Source organism: Phascolarctos cinereus, unplaced genomic scaffold, assembly GCF_003287225.1.
Source record: "Phascolarctos cinereus isolate Bilbo 61053 unplaced genomic scaffold, phaCin_HiC Scaffold_4;HRSCAF=312, whole genome shotgun sequence".
In the NCBI taxonomy this organism is placed as follows: Eukaryota; Metazoa; Chordata; class Mammalia; order Diprotodontia; family Phascolarctidae; genus Phascolarctos; species Phascolarctos cinereus.
Window position 1 is genome coordinate 391,265,982 of NW_027555847.1, and position 19,725 is coordinate 391,285,706.

At 37.8% G+C, this 19,725-nt stretch overlaps 1 protein-coding gene across 7 annotated transcripts in view; it reads right to left on the minus strand.

Moving 5' to 3' along the window:
* FHOD3 (formin homology 2 domain containing 3) overlaps positions 1-19,725 on the minus strand; it is a 717,939-nt gene that overhangs the window by 237,346 nt on the left and 460,868 nt on the right. For all 7 annotated transcript variants that reach the window (XM_020985701.2, XM_020985700.2, XM_020985699.2 and 4 more), the window contains exon 7: positions 11,760-11,871. In XM_020985701.2, the coding sequence (XP_020841360.1) occupies positions 11,760-11,871 (112 nt within the window). The remainder of the gene's footprint in view (positions 1-11,759; positions 11,872-19,725) is intronic.

Genomic DNA, 19,725 nt, shown 5'->3' on the forward strand with positions numbered 1-19,725 from the left:
GAGCTAATGATTCCTTAGTGAGCTGACATTTAAACAATCTAAAATGAGTCCTCCAACAGAGCTTTCTGTTTCCTCTGACCAATCTATTCATTTGCCCCTCTGGGAGGCTGGCATAAAATAAGTCTAAGGACCAAAATTCTTGATTTACTTTAGAAACTTTGCAGAGGAAAACATCATCACCTCTCCTCCTCCCTTCCAAGTTTCTGCCACTCTTTCCTTGGACTTGTAGCCTCTCTTCTTTTCCACTTCGGTTTTGCCTGAGGTTGGTTCCAAAATAATTTGAATACCTTTCCTACCTCAGGTGCTTTTGAAAACTAACAGACAATAACATATTAATGAGTGTGCCAGCCCTGTGGGTTGCAGAGTTCCCATGGTTCCCCACTTCCCTTGGACTAACATACCACTACTAAAACCCACTACTTTCAGACATTATATATTGTTATGCCTTTGTCCCCTGAAATAGAGGCCTGGAAAGGATCTAAATTGGCTTAAATTGGGATGCACTGCACATGGTAGCATTTAAAAACAGGGTTTGGTCCTCTGGAGGTTGGTCATTAGTGGTTTCAAATATTCACAGTTTAGTGCACCAGGCTATGGTGACTTTTTTGTCCCAATGAACCTTTATAGACTACACTTAGAAAGGTGAGGAAGAGGTAGAGGGTGGGTGGCCTGTGGCTGGAAGGCTGGGAATTTTTTTTAAACTCTGGTTGACTAGTTAGGAAGGGAATGGGGAGTTGAGTTTTATGGCTTATATAAGCAAGAAACATAAGAAGCATATTGAAATACATACATTATCTCATTTGATCCTCAAAACAAACCTATGAGGTAATTACTATAATCATTATAGGTTTAGAGACTTTTGCTGGTTTACATAGTGAGAACACAAAACCCTTGAGAATGTCAAGAATCTATCCTATTACAATATAAGCGACCCCCAACACTAAGATGGGTTATCTCTCAAAAGTTCATTTGGAAGTCAGGTGTTTGGAACACAGAATAAATTTTAACCCTAGAAACCATACTATACTTCCCTTGCCCACAAAATTCTATTTAACTAATTTGCCTTAAATATAGTATTATATTAACAGTATTATAGAGACTAACTGCCATGTATAAACAGTATTTTTCATGGGAAATCACATTCAGAGTTCTAGACTGGACTCTCCAGAAGAGATTTCTCCTTACTTCTGCATAGAGAACAGACGCTTTAATATTTTGTACAACCCTTCCAAACCCCCTCCCCACCACCACCCCTACACACGTTATAAAGTAAGGGATAGTAGGGAGTTCACCAGGTTCAAACTTTTATAAGCATCAAAAAAACAAAATGAGTAAAAGTTTGGAGGTGAAAAATGCAAAGCATGCTTGGTGAATGGTACATCATCCAGGTTGAGTGGAATTCAGAATTCTTAAGGGCTCAACAGGAAATAAAGCTAGAAAAGTCATAGATGGGGTCACTTGTTCTAACTCTCTCATTTTATAGATGAAAAAAAATGGAAGTCAACAGCAGAGGTGGAGCAAAGGGAGGGGTATTAATTGTTGTTGCCAAATTATGGAGGCCCCTGAATGCCAAGCTAAGAAGTTTGAATTTTATCCAATAGTAATAAGGAACCACTAAAGGTTTTTGAACAGAGAGCAAAGATGACTTAAAGTGAAGTTTTAGAATGTTACTCTGGAACTTACTCCTTAGAATGAATTACAAAGTTGAAAGAATAAAAGCAGAGAGACTAACTCAGAAGCTATTACAATAATCTGAATGTGATCTGATTAGAGTGTGAACTAGGCTAGTGGCAGTAGAAACACAAAGGAAGGGATAGATTCATGAGATGTGAAATAACATAGAACTTGGCACCTACATGTGGGAAGCAAAGGAGAGATGCTAAGCTTCGATGACTACAAGAATTGTAATCCTACCACTTTGTACACAGTAGGCATCGATCTGATAAATTTATGTTAAAGTGAAATGAAACAAGGAAGTCAGAAGGAAAAGCTGGTTCTGAGGGCAAGAATAAGAGTCTGGGTTTTAGAGATAATGAATTTGAAACACTGACAGAGCATCCCATTTAGTAGGCAGATGAAAATGTGGGACTAGAGGTAGGGAAAGAAGTTTAGGTTGGAGATAGAGATTTGAGAGTCACTGGCATAATGGGTACAGTTGAAGCTGTAGGAGTGGATGAAAACGCCAAAGAGAAATACGCAAAGAAGTAAGATAAGACAACCAAGGATGGAATCTTGGGGAATGGTTGAATTTAGTTAGTGTTGCAGAAGAGTGAAGAAAGAGGAACCACTGAAGAAAACAAAAGAATTACTCGTCAGAGAAATAAGAAGCGAAGTAGGAAAGGGCAAAGTAATAGACAAAAGAGGAAAGACTTTCAAGAATCGAGTGGGTGAACAATAGTACCAAATGCATCAGGGCCAAGAATAATAGGAACTGAGAAAAGACCACTGGTTTTGGTCACTGATGACTTCTCAAAGAACAATTTCAGTAGAACGGAGTGGACAATAGGCAGATTACAAGAATAAGAGAAGTTTGTGGGCAGTGGGCTGGTGGAAGAAGCAATTACAGACCACAAATTTGAAAAGGTGGCTTTCTTACTGAAATTATAATAAGCTATTTGAAAAATTTCAGCAACAGTAATTGCTCCTTCAACAGAAATGTACATTTTTAACCTTCCTATTTACCAGACAGCCATGATGAGTAATTTTTCAAAATGTTCTGGGGAAACAAATATTTAAAATAATTATCTTCACAGTTGGTATTATTTCTGTGAACATAATAGATTTGCTCTATTTTTATTACATGTAAACTTCTTATTAAACAATTTTCCCTGGACCTAAAGCTTGAAAGGCATAAAGAAAAGGCAAATGAGCATGCACATAAAGGAGAAATGATGGTTATAATCTACTTGAACTCTCAAAAAGCTTTTAACAGGGTTCCATACCAAAGACCTTTCGTTTTAAAAAATTGAGTCACATGAAAAGATTGCAGAAACAAAACCCAAAATAAATGAGTCCAATTCTGAATGTTTCTAAGGAAAAAATAATGACTTGTTTCATTTAACCTGTATAAACGAAGTGAAGGTCAGTATATTCAGTGAAATTTCTAAGTTTCTGGTTGATGATAATAAACTCTAGTGGGCAATGAATGGCTAAGCTGAGGGGACAAAACAATAGGTAGATGTGGTGAATCTGTGCCATTTGGGCAGAAAGGGGGCAAATAAGTTAAGAGTGAAGACCGCAGAATAAATACAAATCTACAAATCTAAACCACACAGCCAGGTCCTCATTACTGCAAATAACAAATCCCCTGAAGAGGCTGCATTATTCCAATTCACACTGCATATTTCTACTAGGCTGGAACCATTTACCATTTTTAACATAATTATAACTTTGAACAGTGAACATCAGACTGCTGGTGACCACTTCAGGGGATTCTTTGTTTGCATGAATCAGGACCTACCTGATATACAAAATGAATTATAGGAAAAATTGCTGATATTTCTAGAGTGCTTGAGGGATTGTGAAGTGTTTTATTCATATTATCTCATTTGAGCCAGCCATAGTTACTACAGATATTATTATCTCCATTTTACAGATTAGGTAATAGGCTTAGAAGAATAAATCACTTATGTCCATGATCATAAGTAGCTAATACGTGCCAGAGGCAGTAGCTTGATTCCAGGCCCCCTTGAATCCAAGTCAAGCATTCCAGTAACTGTCTAGATGCTGCCTTAGATAAAATACCTCTGAGGTCCTTGGATACAACCTAGTAGTTATTGTATATTGTTTCCCAAGTACATTGGTTCAATGTATAGTAAAAAAAAAAATCCAACAAAACGTTGAGTATTAAAAACAAAGTAGAAAATATCATTACACTCATAAAAAAATCTGTATTTGTGAATATGTATCTCCTTATCTGGAAAGTGTTTGAGGGTTATAGTGCTACTTTAAAAAAATTTTTTAATTATGTATATTAATTTTTAACATTCCTTTTAAATTCTCAGTTCCAAATTCTCTCCCTCCCCATAGCTCTGCCCTCACCTATTGAGAAGGCAAGCAACATAATACCCCATTATACATGTGAAATCATGCTAAACATATTAAGCATATTTAAAAATAAAAGAAAAATAAAGAAAGTAAACAAATATGTTTCAATCTGCTTTTAGAGTTCATCAGTTACCTCTCTGTAGGTGGATACCATTTTTCATCACAAGTTCTCTAAAATTGTCATGGATTATTGTATTGATCAGAGCATCTAACTCTTTAACAGTTGATCATTGTTAAAATATTGCTGTTACCATGTACAATGTCTTCTAGTTCTACTCACTTCATTTTAATACAAGTTCACATAATTCTTCCCAGGTTTTTCTGAAATCATCCTTCTTGTCATTTCTTATCACAACAGTAGTTGCCATATCATCACAATCGTAAATCACAACTTATTCAGCCATTCCCCAACTGCTGAGCATCCCCTCAATTTCCAACTCTTTGCCACCACAAAAAGAGTTGTTATAAATATTTTTGCATATATAGGTCCTTTTATTTTTTCTTTGATCTCTTTGGGGTACACACCTAGTGGTGGTATTGCTAGGCCAAAGAGTATGCACTTTTAATAGTTTAATAGCTTTTTGGGCATAGTTCCAAATGCTGCATGTGTTCTTTGGCTAAACAAGTTGTGGTATATGATCGTGATTGGAATACTACTGTGCAATAAGAAATAATGAGCTCAGTGATCTTAGAAAAACGTGGATAAACTTGCACAAAATAACAAACAGAAAAATGAGCAGAACCAAGAGAATGCCATATACAGTAACAGCAATATTGTTTTAAGAACAACTTTGAGTGGCTAAATCATCTTGACTATTATAAATTCCCAAATTAACTACAAAAGGGACACGTTAAGGAAGATGCTATTTGCATCCAGAGAAAGAACTGATAAATAGAAGCATGTATAGAATGATTTCATACATATACACATATTTGTGTCTAATGGTAGCCATGTCTAGGGTGGGGAAGGAGGAGGGAAGAAAAAAAAATGGAAAAAGTTACATAACTTTAATGTCTATTTAAAAGAAACAGCAAGTTGCACATAATAGACTTGCAGTTCCTGAGCAATCACATTTTTCCCTTTCTATATGTTATGGAAATGCTTGTTTTATTTCTTAAGTTCAGAATAAAATAAATTTTTAAAAGGTGTAATGGAACTATGAGAGACAGTGAGGTATAGGGAGTAGAGGTTAGCCATTTCCCAACTTCTTTGAGTAACTATTTAGGGCTCTGTCATTTAAGCAAATCAAACTCACTTGGAATCCATTCATAATTCTTGCATATATCATTTCTTAGGGTAAGAGAATCATGAGAGTAAGAAAGACCTAGGTTCAAATTCTGCCTCTGACACATATTAGCAGTATGACCCTGGGCAAATCACTTGACCTATGGCGTACCAGGTCATTCTAAATGTCTCCAGACAAGATGCTGATCTGTATCTATGGTAGAGGTCTCTACCTTTGGAATTCCTTACATGGAATCATGTGATTAACCCTTTTTTTTTTTTGCAGGGGGAGAGGCTATCAGGATTAAGTGACTTGTCCAGCATCACACAGCTAGTTAAGTGTCAAGTGTCTGAGGTCACATTGAACTCAGATCCTCCTGACTCCAGAGCTGGTGTTCTATCCACTGTGTCACCTAGCTGCCCCTCCTAAATTTTTTTAAAGAAAATATAGTCCAGAAAAGAACATAGAACAGATAGGGGTCTACTGTATGAGCACAGACTAAAAAGATCAGGGTCTTCAATATATAAAAGCAAAAACTAAGAGAATGGATATAGTAGAAATCCATAAAACTGGTAATACCCAATAAAATGGGTAGAAAGAACAGAGATTTGTTCACAAAATCACAAAATACTAGGCTGAAACTTCAGTATGGTAAATTCAGCACAAATAAAATAAATTCTACTTCACAAAGAAGTAATGAACTTATGATGCTCATTACCCTAAGCAGTGGCAGAGAGAAAAATTACAAATGGGTTCCAATTAGGTTTACTAAACAACCACTAAAAGAAGGTTGGGAAACAAGTAACTTTCAAGTCAACTAGGCCTTCCAGGCCTCTGTTGGCACTAGAATACTGGCTTAATGGACCATGGGCCAGATCCAATGTGGCAATTCCTGTATTCCTACAATTCCTCTCTAAGCATTTTTCTTCTAATGTGAGACCATATAATGTCCAAAATGACCACAGATTAGTGGGGTTTTTCTTCTTTAAAAGAAAAGCATTGATGCTGTCTTCTTTCCTCTTGGCAGCCACATTTTACAGATGCATTTTGCATACTGGCTTTTATAAACACATTTGGCGTATCAATACTTCTGCAGTACTCGGCCCATGATCTCTCTAGAGGGGTTTAACATTTTAATGACTTAAACTATCACTTCTATGGACATGACATCAGGCCACCCCAGTTTCTAGTTTGACACTTCCAACTGCCTCCAGGACAGCTTTGCTAGTTCATCCTGCCAACATCTCAAACTCCTAAGAGCCAAGAGCTAGAGCTGGAAGGGCACTTGGAGGCTAAACAGTCCAACCCCTTCATCTTACAAATAAGGAAACTGAATTCCAAGCAGGCCTCTCATCTCACAAATAGGGAAAATAGGATTTTCCCAAGGTAGTATCAAAGGTGAGCTTTGAACTCGTCTTCTGCCCCCAAAGCCAATGATTTTTCCACTATGCTATGTTGCCTCAACTTGTTCCAAATCACACAATAAAGGATAGTGTTAGGACTGGAACCAGGTCCTCCAATTCCCATACTAGTCTTTGTCCATTACAGCATGCTTTCTTATGTATCCCTTCTCCTACTTCTTTTTTTAAATTTTATTTATTTTATTTTTAATTTATGAAATAAATAAGAATTTCCATAACATAGTAGAATAAAAAAAGACGACCGTACATGAAACTGCAAGTCTATTATATACAATTTGTCCTTCTTTTTAAATATATAATAAAGTTATCATATAATTTTCTTTTTTTTTCTTTCCCCCCTCCCCCTGGTTTCCAATCAGCTTAGAAGAGCAAGAACATTACATGCTGATAATTTCGGGTGAGAAAAATCAATAGATCAATCGATGTATGTGTGTGTGTGTGTGTGTGTGTGTGTGTAATGTAATATGTTCCACTGTTAAGGAAAGGTAATTTTTATTGATATTTGATAAACCAAAGCCTAAATAGATTGAATATGCAGATAATTTCCAGGGATATTAATACTCAAAACCAATAATCCCCATGGCAGGAGGCAGGAATCTTGCCTTGAATGACCTTGATAGTATTTCCCCTCCTAGGAAGCCTTTGGAAGACAGGCAGATCAGAGTTAATCATAGAGATGTAGTGTGGTATGATGGCTGGAGCCTCCAACTTGGATTAAGGAGACTAAAGTTCTAATGAACAGCAAAATGAGCAGAACTGAGAGAACATTGTATACAGTAAAAGCAATACTGTTTTAAGAATGACTGAGCAAATAAGTCATTTTGACTATTATAAATACCCAAATGAACTATAAAGGACATATGAAGAAAGATGCTATCTGCATCCAGAGAAAGAACTGATACACAGAATGTATAGAATAATTTTGCATATATGTGCATATATACATATATATACATACCTATCTGGTCTAATGGTAGCCATCTCTTGGTACAGGAGGGAAGGGAAAAAAATTTACATAATAACTTCATTACATATTTAAAAGGAATAGCAAGTTGTACATAATAGATTTTCAGTTTCATTTGCAATCATCTTTTTTCATTATACTATGTTATGGAATTGCTTGTCTTATTCCATAAATTAAAAATAAAATTTAAAAAAAAAGATGAAATGACCAAGGCAAAAGAAGTAGCAGTAGCAGCAGCAGCAGCAGCAGCAGAAGAAGAAGAAGAAGAAGAAGAAGAAGAAGAAGGAGCAGGAGGAGCAGAAGGAGAAGAAGGAGGAGAAGATGATGATGATGATGATGATGACGATGACCAAAGTTCAAGCCTCAGCTCTTGTGTGATGGTGGATGGTTTAGTTGTTGTCCTTTGTTCTCAAAGAGGACCAAAATGACATCACTATATTAGAGTTACACAGTGTCTGACTGTGGCTGATCAGACCAACACCAGCTTGGAATGCTTTCGCATAGGTCGGGGCACCAATAGTCCATGTGAACATCTGGGGTGGATTCTCTAAATTTGTCTGATGTGGGCACACTATGTTGGGTAGTCTTGTGCCATGGTCTTCCATGTCACACACAATCAATTCCAAAGTTCTTAAGAGCAACCTTGAGAGTGTCCTTGTGTCACCTTTTCTGACCACCATGTGAATGCTTGAATGACAAGTAAGTCACTTAAAGCACAGATCCCTCATCTGTAAAATGGAGGTGAGAATTCTTGCTGCAACCCACCTAACAGTTATGAGGAAAGAGCTTTTCCAAATAGTGATTAAAATGCAACGTAAATGTGAGGAAAATACTCTTTCAAAGTTCTATCCAAATATGATCTGTTTGGTAGCTATAGTGGTGATAGCAGAAAGCCTTGACTAGACTGGAGCCCTAGGACCTGGCAAGCAGATTCCTGTAGAGGAAAGAACTTGGACTTCATTCCACTTTCTACCTGCAGCTTCGCCTGATTTCAACTCCATCATACAAGAAAGCAGGTATTCCCTGGTGCCCTGTTGCTACCATCCTATCCCATTCTCTCCATTGTCCTCCTTACTTTCCCTGGAACATTATTTCATTTCCTGAGTCTGTGAATTTTCACTGGTTGCCCTGCCCCATGTCTGGAATTCTCTTCTTCTTCATCTCCATCTTCTGACTTGCCTACCTTCCTTAAAATTCCAGTTAAAGTCCCTACCAATCCCTCTTTCTTCAGTATTTTATTTTTTTCCTCAATCACATATAAAATATTTTATCATTTTTTAAAAATTCTGAGTTCCAAATTCTCTCTCTCCCTCCCCTCTCCCCTCATTGAGAAGGCAAACAATTTGGTATAGGTTATACATGTGCAGTCAAGCAAAACATATTTCCATGTTAGTCATGTTGTGAAAGAAAATAGATACCCCCCAAAAAAATCCTAATCCTTTTTAAGGCTAGTGCCTTCACTCTTTTGATTACCTCCAATTTATTCAGGATATCTTGTTTTGACATAATCGTTTGCATGTTGTCTACCTCATTAAACGGTGAGCTCTTTAAACCAACGGCTGGTTTTCGCCTTTCATTGTATTCCAGTGCTTGGCATGCTGTGTAGCAAAGAGCAGGAGCTTATCAAATTCTTACTGATCTGATTTCAGGAAGTCATTGCTCAAGGGTTCTTCATTTGGAGTCTATGACCTTGTGTATTAGTGCCTTTACATTTTGATAACTGTATTTCAATACAATTCACTTTCTTTGCAATCCTGTGTTTTATTTTGTATATTTAAAAACATTTTCCTAAGATGAGGTCCAGAGGCTTCACCACAAATTGCCAAAGAGTTCCAAGACATAAAAATGGTTAAGAACCTTTGTCATAGTGTCTATTAAAACTATAGGGCCTCTAAAAAGACCAGAATCATTGCCATACAAGAGGTTTACATTGACTTCTTCTTCAGGCAACTGGGGTAAAGTGACTAACCCAGCGTCACACAGCTAAGAAGTATCTGAGATCATATTTCAACTCAGCTCCTCCTGACTCCCGGAGCTAATTATCTATTTACTACACCACCTACCTGACCCAGCTTACATTGACTTCTAAGGGTAGTAACATTTCTCAAAAATCATAAGGCCTGCTAACAGTTTCAAATTCTCTGTTCTACTATGACTAAAGAGCAACCAAACTGTACATACCCTTTGACCCAGCAATACCACTTCTAGGTCTGTATCCCAAACAGATCATAAAAAAGAGGAAAGGACCCACAAGTACAAAAATATTTATAGCAGCTCTTTTTGTGTTGGCAAAGAACTAGAAATTGAGAGGATGCCTCAATTGGGGAATGGCTGAACAAGTTGTGGTATATGAATGTAATGGAATACTATTGTGATGAGCAGGTAGATTTCAGAAAAACCTGGCAAGTTTTACATAAACTGATGCTGGGTGAAGTAAGCAGAACCAGGAGAATATTGTACACAGTAACAGCAACAATGTACAATGATCAACTATGATTGACTTAGCTCTTCTCAGCTATACAAGGATCCAAGACAATTCCAAAAGACTCATGATGGAAAATGCTATCCATATCCAGAGAAAGAGCTATGGATCACGAATGAAGATTGAAGCTTACTATTTCCACTTTTTTTTTGTTTTTTGTTTCTCATGGTTTTTCCTTTTTGTTAGGATTCTGCTTTCACAACATGAAATATGTTTAACATGATTGCATGTGTATAACCTATGTCAGATTGCTTGCTATCTTGGGGAGGAGAGAGGGAAGGAGAAAAATTTGGAACTCAAAATCTTATAAAATGAATATTGAAAACTATCTTTACATGTAATTGGAAAAAAATTTTTAAAACTATTTACAAAAAATTCTCTGTTCTAGAGGAAGCAGAATTGACTCTTAAGTCCCAAGGAGGTTGTTCTCATTTTCTGCTGGTCTTCTAGTAGTTGGTCTCTTGGTACTCATTTTGAGAGGCCATGTGGCGGTACTCTTAGTGTAAAGATCATTTCACCCAAGTTCAGATTTATTAGATTAATAGTCTTCTGTCCATGGACCTATGTGCAGTGAACAAGCTTTCAGGAAGGAAAACTAACTTTAGGTTTGAATCAAACTCTGAACTTTCTGCCTAAAAGGAACCCATCCAAAGGATTGAAGGTTGAGTAAAAAACTACCCAAGAGACTGTTCTAATCCCTAAGCACTTTGTAGCACCTACCAAAACCTACAAAGTCTTTAGACACTCTAGACTGTTCTACTGTCAATGGTCCTTTAACCTTATTAGCCCAGTGGTTCTCAAATTCTTCTTTCTTGCCTCCTATTCCCTTTAGAACCCCAGTTAAGACCCAGTCCCTCTCACAGACTACTGGCCTTTTTGCTCTGTAGTTATGTTCAGAGCCTCGGCCTTAGCCTGATCCTCATGAGTCTGAAGACATTCATGATCTTGGCCTTCCTCAGTCTGCCCTATTTCACTATCCCTGATTCTTTAACCATTCTAAACCAGTGATTCTCAATCTTTTCATGAAGGAAGATTTTTAAAAATATTATAGTGCACTGTCAGGTGCAATTGTTATATTATTTGCTTTTACTGAAGTGCCTTTTTAACAAATTATTTCTTATTTAATTTATTATTAAGGTCTGGCTTGTTGGGTCGAAGAAGGGGAGACAGGAATATATTTAGAAATGAAAATGATATAAAAACAAAAGTTATAAATAAAGTGAGTTTTAAAATTGGCTAAACCCTACACGATTGAAGCTGTCATCATACTGCTGGAGCTAAATAAAGACTGAAAAGATAATATTTGGTGGGCACATGGATCTGAGCGTTCTTTTTGATAACTCCCCCGCACCCCCACCCTAGAAGACCTGGGACATAGAAACTGAGAACCACAGTTCTGAACAACCCTTTCCTCAAAGTTATCTAGTGTTGTTACTCTAAAAGATGAGGAAAATGCTTCTCTTTAGTGAGTCACGTAAAGGAGACGATCTGATGGTTGATTGCAATGTACCTTACTCCTCCAACAAAAAAAAAATGTGCAGCTTGAAACATGTTGTCAAGTCTCTTTCATTAAAATGTTGTTTCTCGGTCAAATGCTCAGCAACAGGAAAACACCTTACCTCTTTCTGTATCGACAGAAGAGACAGCCTGAATTAAAAGGGGCGCATTTGATTCTGTGTACTCCACAAACACCAGCAGTAACTTCAGGGCAGTCTTCACCACTAGGCGGAACTGGAAAGAGAAATTAAATTCACTATGAAGCTGGGGACGGGAAGGCGGGCTTCTTTCTCTTCTGAGTTGCGAGCTTTGCCTTTTAGACATAATCAATTATGGGACAATGAAGCTTCACTTATGGAGTTTAACACATGCACACAATACAAACATCTACTCAAACGCTTAGTCACATCCAGTTGGTTCTACCACCTCAAGATTCATTTCCTTGCTCCCATTCTGCATTTATTTTGCAAAGCTTTCCTTTTCCATTAAGGAATCCATTTCTCCACGTCTTGGTGTCCCTGACCATGTCCCGTGACCCATATACTCTATTCTTGTTTGGTTTGCCTGAAGCAGGATAACTAGCCAGATGTTAAAGCTGGTTCAACCTTTTGTTGCAGGTGATCAAGGTGACTGAGCTGAATCTCATTAGTAGCCTTGGTCCCTACCTGGGAAATGTCATCTCTCCCTGAAGCAGATTTGAATTATTTCAGCTTAGTCTGACAGCTAGAATTAAAGTCTTACTTCCTACTTTAAAATCTTTTCTTAATTTTGAGTAACCTGTTTCCTGTCTGGGGGATACTTTTAGTTCTCAGTTTATTTGCAAAGCAGAGATAATTAATATATCCTGAATCCTATGACACCTTTCTTGATAGTGGTTATAAGGTCTGACTGTTTCACTGGATTTTCAGCATCAAACCTCCACACCCATATCTTCATCCTATGGTTCATTTTTCCAGGGTCCTCCCAACCTGCTATTTTCCAATAACTCTCCATACTCCACAATTTAAATGAAATAAACCCACCTTATTGGCTCAAATTTCTCCTTCACATTTCCTGAATTCCTAATAAATAGAAATTCATGTACATTAACAGTTATCTGTTAACCTTAATAATGTTAACTAGGAGGACACTGTTGGTCATTCACACTTTAGCAAAAATTAGCTAGTCAGCTTTCTTCACACCTACTTGAGGAATGAAAAAATTTACTGAGGGAACAGTTTTAATAAGTGGAATGGGGGAGTGTGGAGAAGATCTAAAGGAAGTTTTGGGGGTGCCTAGTATAGGCCAAGGATTGTTAAATTGGTGTCTGTGAAATTTGATTTTTTTCAGATTGAAATTGATTTTTAAAAAATAGTTTTATTGCATTTCAGTACAACTGGTGTCCAGTGTAGTCCTCTATATTTTATCTTATGAATTAAAAAGAGGGTCCATTGGTGTCACTAGGCTGTCAAAGAGATCTATAGCACCAAATAAAGGTGAAGAATGCATGAGGTACTTAAGAGAGGCAAAGAAAATGGAGTTGATAATAGGAAAGAAAGGGATGAATACTTTAATTTGAAGCTCCTTGAAGGCAGACTATTGTTGCTTTTTCTTTGTATTTTCTCTCATAAGTGCTTAATAAATCCCTGTGGACTGATTGCTTGCTGGAGCTGTGATTTCATCAGTTTGGATTCTACTTTACCCAATGCAGAAGGTGGTAAGAGAGTCTAAAGAAGGGGATAGGAAGGACAGAACTGAATGGAAGATGGGAAGGGCATCTGAACCAATATTTTCTTACTAGGAATATTTAAATTTTTTTTCACAGCATGGTCTCTTGAATGAGACCATCATGAAAAAGCACCTAGCAACAGATAAATAGAAAAGGGAGAGGGGTCTTTTGCTTTTTTCTCTCAGCAAACTTAATTAGCATATGTTCATACTTTCATGGATCTGTGATCTCGTCAATGTGAGTGCTCTCTCCAACACTGCATGCCTGCCCAACCAGGAGGCAATGTGGTGAAGCAGCAACAGGCTGGAGTCGTGGAACTTGAGTTCCACTCTTGGCTCTGTTACTTACTACCTATGGGCATTTGGGCATATCACTTAAATACTCTGACCATCAGTGTTTTCATCTGTAAAGTGAAGGAGTTGAACTGGATGTTTTCTTTCGGTTCTAGATCTGCAGTCTTGTGAACCTAACTAATATCAGTTCATTAAACTGAGAAAGCAAAGAGGGGAACAGCAAAAAGATACCAAGATGTAGTTTAAAAATTGGCAATTCTGCATAATAATTATGTCCCATATTACAGTAGAAGATATATTGTGGGTGGGAAAATAATGGGTCTGTAATAGGACATCCCTAACTTATACTTTTGTAACTTGATTGGGAACAGAGAAAAACTCTAGAGCTCCTCACCAACAATTATAAGGTTGAAGGGATTAGGAACATGTGGAGTAGTTGAGTTGAAATTCGATTTTTTTTTTTGCTTCAGGGAATTAGTTTCAGGTAAATTGGGGAAAATAAAAGTAACAAGCAAGATTGGGGAAAATAAAAGGAGCAAGCCCAGGCCTGGATTCCATCCTTCTTCTCTAGAGGGTGTACTATTATTATGAACTTTAAGCCTTTAAATACTTTAATGGGAAATAACCTGGCTGCTTCCCAGATCTCCACTGCTGGCCTTGTCCCTACAGGTACCTACATTCTGCGTATGTAGTAAAGAGTTCTTCCAAAGCCCTTCTACTCTAAGGTAAAAGCATGTTTGCTACAAGGGCCAGCAGTACTTCCCATCTCTAGGATATGCTCTCCAGTTACAGGGGCATTTAATTTTCAATTGTTCTGGGCATGTCATTTCACATTCTTCCTCAGTTAAGAATGCACTCCATTGGCCTGACATTCTATCCTCTGTTCTCAACATTATCCATTTCGTGTTATTTGAGCTTTGCAAGAGGGGAAATGCTAGGCTCTCCAGTAGGTATAATTTCCCACATCTCTGGGTGGTGTCAAGTGAACAAACTCCCAGAAGTCAGTACAGGCTTTTCATGCTACAGGTGCCTCTGACACAAAGGTTACCTACCATGAGATAGGAAAACAATCACTTTCAAACACCACAGTTTTCACACCATTTAGAGCTGTGAAAATGTACCCTAAATGTTTGCTGAACTCATCAGAGGCAATGATCTAAATTGGAATCACAGATCTAGAGCAGGAAGTGCCCTTGGAGGCTATTTTTCCATTTCCTCATTTTACAGATGAGGAAACTGAGATCCATGCTCAAGGTCACACAGGTATTAAGTGGGAGAGCTGGAATTTGCACTCAGCACCTATGACCCCAAGGTTAATACTCTTTCCACTATGCTACAGCCTCATTTACTAATACAGCTCTTAGGGGTAGAGCTGGGGGAAAAAGAACAAAAATACAACCATATAAATTTTTATATGAGTAAACATTGCAGATTTTATTATTTAAATTAGTATTTTGATTTCTTCCTAAGTTTTACAAGCACAGATATATGTGTATGTATGTATATGATACATACATACACACATGTAATCCTTTTTTTCTAATCTTCAATGGAAATAACACCCAACTGTTGGCAGGGTGGTATAGTTCAAAAAACAACAACACCACTGGGCCTAAGTAGGGTCAGAAGATCAATTCTGCCACTTACTAGTTGCATGAACTTGGGAAACTCACCTAAACTTCAACTTCAATTTCCTGATTTATAAAATTGAGCTAATAATACTTAGGATCATAGAATCTTAGATTTAGAAGTAAATATAAATTTAGATTTAGATTTTGGGGGGGACCATGGAGGACATGTAATCCATCCCCATCGATGGTCTTTTCCACTATACCAAGGCTGCCTCTCTCAGTAGGGCTGTTAGATAAACTCATGTCCTTTTGCCTGAGGGTCAAAGTTTCTCCCTCACTTTCCCTCCATCATCAAACCCTGCTGCCTGGCTCACTGGGCATCGTCCTCACTTCATCCCTAGCAAAAACTTGGACCTTACACCTGGAATCACTTTGCTTTCTGACAAGTGAACTTTCCCTTTATCCTTCAAGGATCCAGGAATTTGATTAACTTCCTGGCCCATTTCAACTCATGTCCCAACTATGTCTGACTCCCTGCCTCTGTCTCCTCCCTCCCTGATCTCCAGCTCTCCTTTAACTCTGATAGCCTTCCCTCATTAGAGCATAAGCTTCTTGAGAACAGGGACCATCTTGCTTGCTTGTACTTGTAACCTGAGTTTGGCACTATGCCTGGCATATAGTGAATGCTTTTATGGGGAAGTTTTGTAAATTGCAAAACTCTGAAATAAAACTTATCATTATTATTATTATTATTATTGCTGTTCTTATTAATAGAAACAGCTTCTATGTCTTAACGGGAGGATGAGGGAGGCAGGGTACAATTCATTTTGAAAAAAAAAAGAGCTTTCTTCTCTCACAAGATACTACCCCATCTTGTGGCATGTTAGGATTATTATCATCAAAGACATTTAAAATCATGTTTTGTTTTTGCTGCCATAGTCATAAATGATACCTGCAGGCTAGATTCAATTATGTGAAGGGGCAGATCTAGTCTGGGTAGAAAGGCTTCCCACCCCTCTTTACTGAAACTTGTTCTAGGAAACACTAATCATATTATTTTAACACATGCCCATGTAAAATGGAAAGTCACTTATATTTCATAATACTTTAAAATGCACAGTCAAGATAAATTAAAATGAATATCATTGGCTGATATAGGGCTCTTTTAAACAGTAAGAATAAAAGTAAGTAAAAGCAGCTAATACATGGAGTTATCCTATATGATAAGAAACACTCATCATTCCCTCTGGCAAATTTGAGGATCCGCTTATTCAATACTTTCACTTTTTTCCTACAACATCCCTCACTTTGCATACTGAATTATTATTAAATTAAAGTAAAATTAAGTGCTTTCAAAGTTGCGAATGTATCTGTTGACTTAGGGAACTAAGTCCTTTAATCACAACCTCAGCTAGAGACTGAGCTCTGTAAATCACGAAAGGCTTTGACATTGATGATGAAGATGAAGGAGGAGGAGGAGAGAGAAAAAGAAGAGGGAAAGGAGGACATGATAAAACAAAACAACAAAAATACTATCAAGTAAGAGTAAAGTAAGTCGAGCCAAGAAAATTAGAAAATAGAACCCAAAGAAGCAGACTCAAAAGGAGAAAGACAAGGTAGTTGGAAAGATAATGAAGGTAATTAAGAAAAGTTAAGTGGAAATATTAGAGGATCAAGTAAATTGATAGCGATGGGTGGGGCAAGTTGGTGAGATAGATTAGAGGCGCAACAACGCAGAAGAAGCATGTGCCTGTGAAGAAAGAAAATTAAGTGACATTATCTTTAGAAAGTTTTAACTAGATACTTGGGGTTGAAGTACAAAAATTCACAATTTGTTCGAAGAAACAAGGCTAAACATCTAAACCATTATGGAGAATTGGGGTAATTATGTAGCGACTTAAATCAAGGGTACAATGTTTGTATTTCTGCTATTTGTGTTCCAAGGGTATGTCGATCTCTTTCCTGGAGAAGAAAGTGAAAGCACCCAATCAATGAACAACAAACACCTCTCCATAATGGAGGTTTTTATGGAAAAGGAAGAGTTCCTAAAATAGAAGTAAGGTTTCAATGGGAAAGAAGGGGTTCTGAGGTTGAGGAGAAGAGATGCGTTCCTTCTAAGGACAGGAAAGGAAAAGCAAAGCTGTACAATTAGAGCATAAAAACAGAAGGGAGATTGTTCTTGAGAAGAGAGCTGAATGTTCTGAAGAAGTTGTTTGTGCTACCATTGATAATATAATAGAACCACATTATATCATAGCAGAGAAAGAAGAAAAGACTAGAAACAGATGGTAATTCCTGGATTAGGGGACAGCTATTTGTGTTCTCGATAAGAATAAAGAGTTCTGTTGTCGTCATGGAGTACATATCCAAGACATAATAGGGAACTTCCCCCAAAACTTATCAAAATGCGTGACAATTACCTACTTATAATGATTCACATGGGCACAAATCACACTTCCAAAAGGAATCTAAAACATATTGCCAAGATTGTGAAGTCTTGGGAGACCATTGGGGCACAGGTGGTGTTTTCCTCACTGTTGTGTCCATTTAAGGTAAGAGATGCAGATGGTAAGTGAACAGCTGGCTAAGAAAGTGTTGTCTGAGAATGGGATTTGGATTTCTGGACCATGGCTTACAACACAGAATTGACAGATTCCTGGCCAGAGATGGAGCACACATAACAAAGGCTGGTAAGAATGTAGTTGGAAGGTGTCTTGCAAATCTGATCAAAAGGATTTAAAGCTAAAAAAAAAAAAGGATGGGGAAAATAGAAGCTTCCTTATGCATATACCCTAAATTAGATATTATAGAGAGCAGCAATGAAGAAGGAAGATGAATAGCATTTGACATACCTTGAAATTCACAGTTCCCAAAGTTCAAGAAAGGAGGCAGCAATATAACCCAAATATCTAGATACAAATGCCCAAAGGTAAAGCAACAAACAAGATGAACTACAGATCTTCATGCAAGGAGATAATCTGACCTCGTTGGTATCATAGAAACTTTGTGGGAGGAAGCCTATGACTGTAGTATGGCTCTGGAAGAATATATACCTCACTCAAAGTGGGGGGTATCGAGGTAGGGGAATGGGGGGGGGAAGTACAATGGAGTAGCAACGCATTTTAAGAAGATATAGTCATGTGAGGAAATCCAGAAACAGAAGTAAAAAGCATTAAGGGTGAAGGTCAAAGGAGGGAAAAACACAAGTAATTTTGTCAACTGAGTACACTATAGGTTACCTGAACAAAAAGAGGAAATAGATGAAGAGCTTGGGACACAGATCACAAGCCTAGTACAGAGGCATGATATAGTAGTGATGGGGGACTGGATATCTGCTGAATATCTGCCAAAAGTAATGATAATTTCATCCTTCAAAAGGTAGAAGAACCAACAAGGGGACATTTTATTCTGGATCTAATTCTCACTAACAGGTAGGAACTGGCTTTTAGGGTGGAAATGATGGAGTCCTTGGGGGGAAATGATCATTCCATTCTAGTTTGTGATAAAGTAGAGGAAAGATGGGTATAGTCTGAAATGCACCTTAGATCAAAAAGTTCAGAACAAAGACAGGTAAGATCTCCTGTAGTAACATGTTCCAGGGGAAGTTGGCCAAGGATGGGAGATTCTTAAAAATGAAATTCTTCAGTTTCATTTCCATTGATAAAATCATATTCATTTGTGACATTGAACCAGTTGATGGTGCTGAGGACTATTGTGGAAGTAATTTTTTTTCTGGGTTTTTAGTAGTTGTGGCTGTTGAGTAGGCAGGTGTTATAGCACCTGCAACGTTAATTAATACCAGATTGACTCTACAAGGATTGCTCTTCTGGTCAGTGGCTGTAAGGATAAGCTGGAAGCAGTGCTGGAGGTCTGTTGGGGAACCACTATTTCCACTACTCTTGGGATTACCTGTCCATTGGTGGCTGTTGACCAGTGGCTGGTGTTAGTGGTGACCTTTCTCCAAAAGAGTTGCTTCCCTAGACAATGTCTTAGAGTCAGTGGTATGAAAGCAAGGCTGGTAGTTTGAGAAGGTTCCCAGGACTCTTAGGCACAGGATCCTTCAGTGACAGGGAAGGGACCTTAATGATCATCTTTTTAATCTCTTTTGCTGGATCTACATCCAGGTCATGCCTACTTCCCAGGGCTGTCCCAGAGGGTTCTTTCTTGGATCCACTTTTCTTCTCCCATTATACTATTTCACTAGGTAATCTCATCAACTCCCATGGATTCAATTATCCCTCTGTGCTGATGTTTCTCAAACCTACCTATCCAGCCCTAACCCCTCTGCTGACCTCTAGTCTTACATCTCCAAATGCCTACTGGACTTAGTGAACTGAATATCCCATCTGAAACTCAACATATCTATAATTAAACTCAACATCTTTTCCCCAAAATCCTCCCCTCTTTATGACTTCCCCATTACTGCTTAGCATACCATCCTCCCAGTAACCTAGGTTCACAACCTAGCTGTCACCCTTGACTCCTTATTCTCTCAAACCCTGCCCCCAAAACTAAT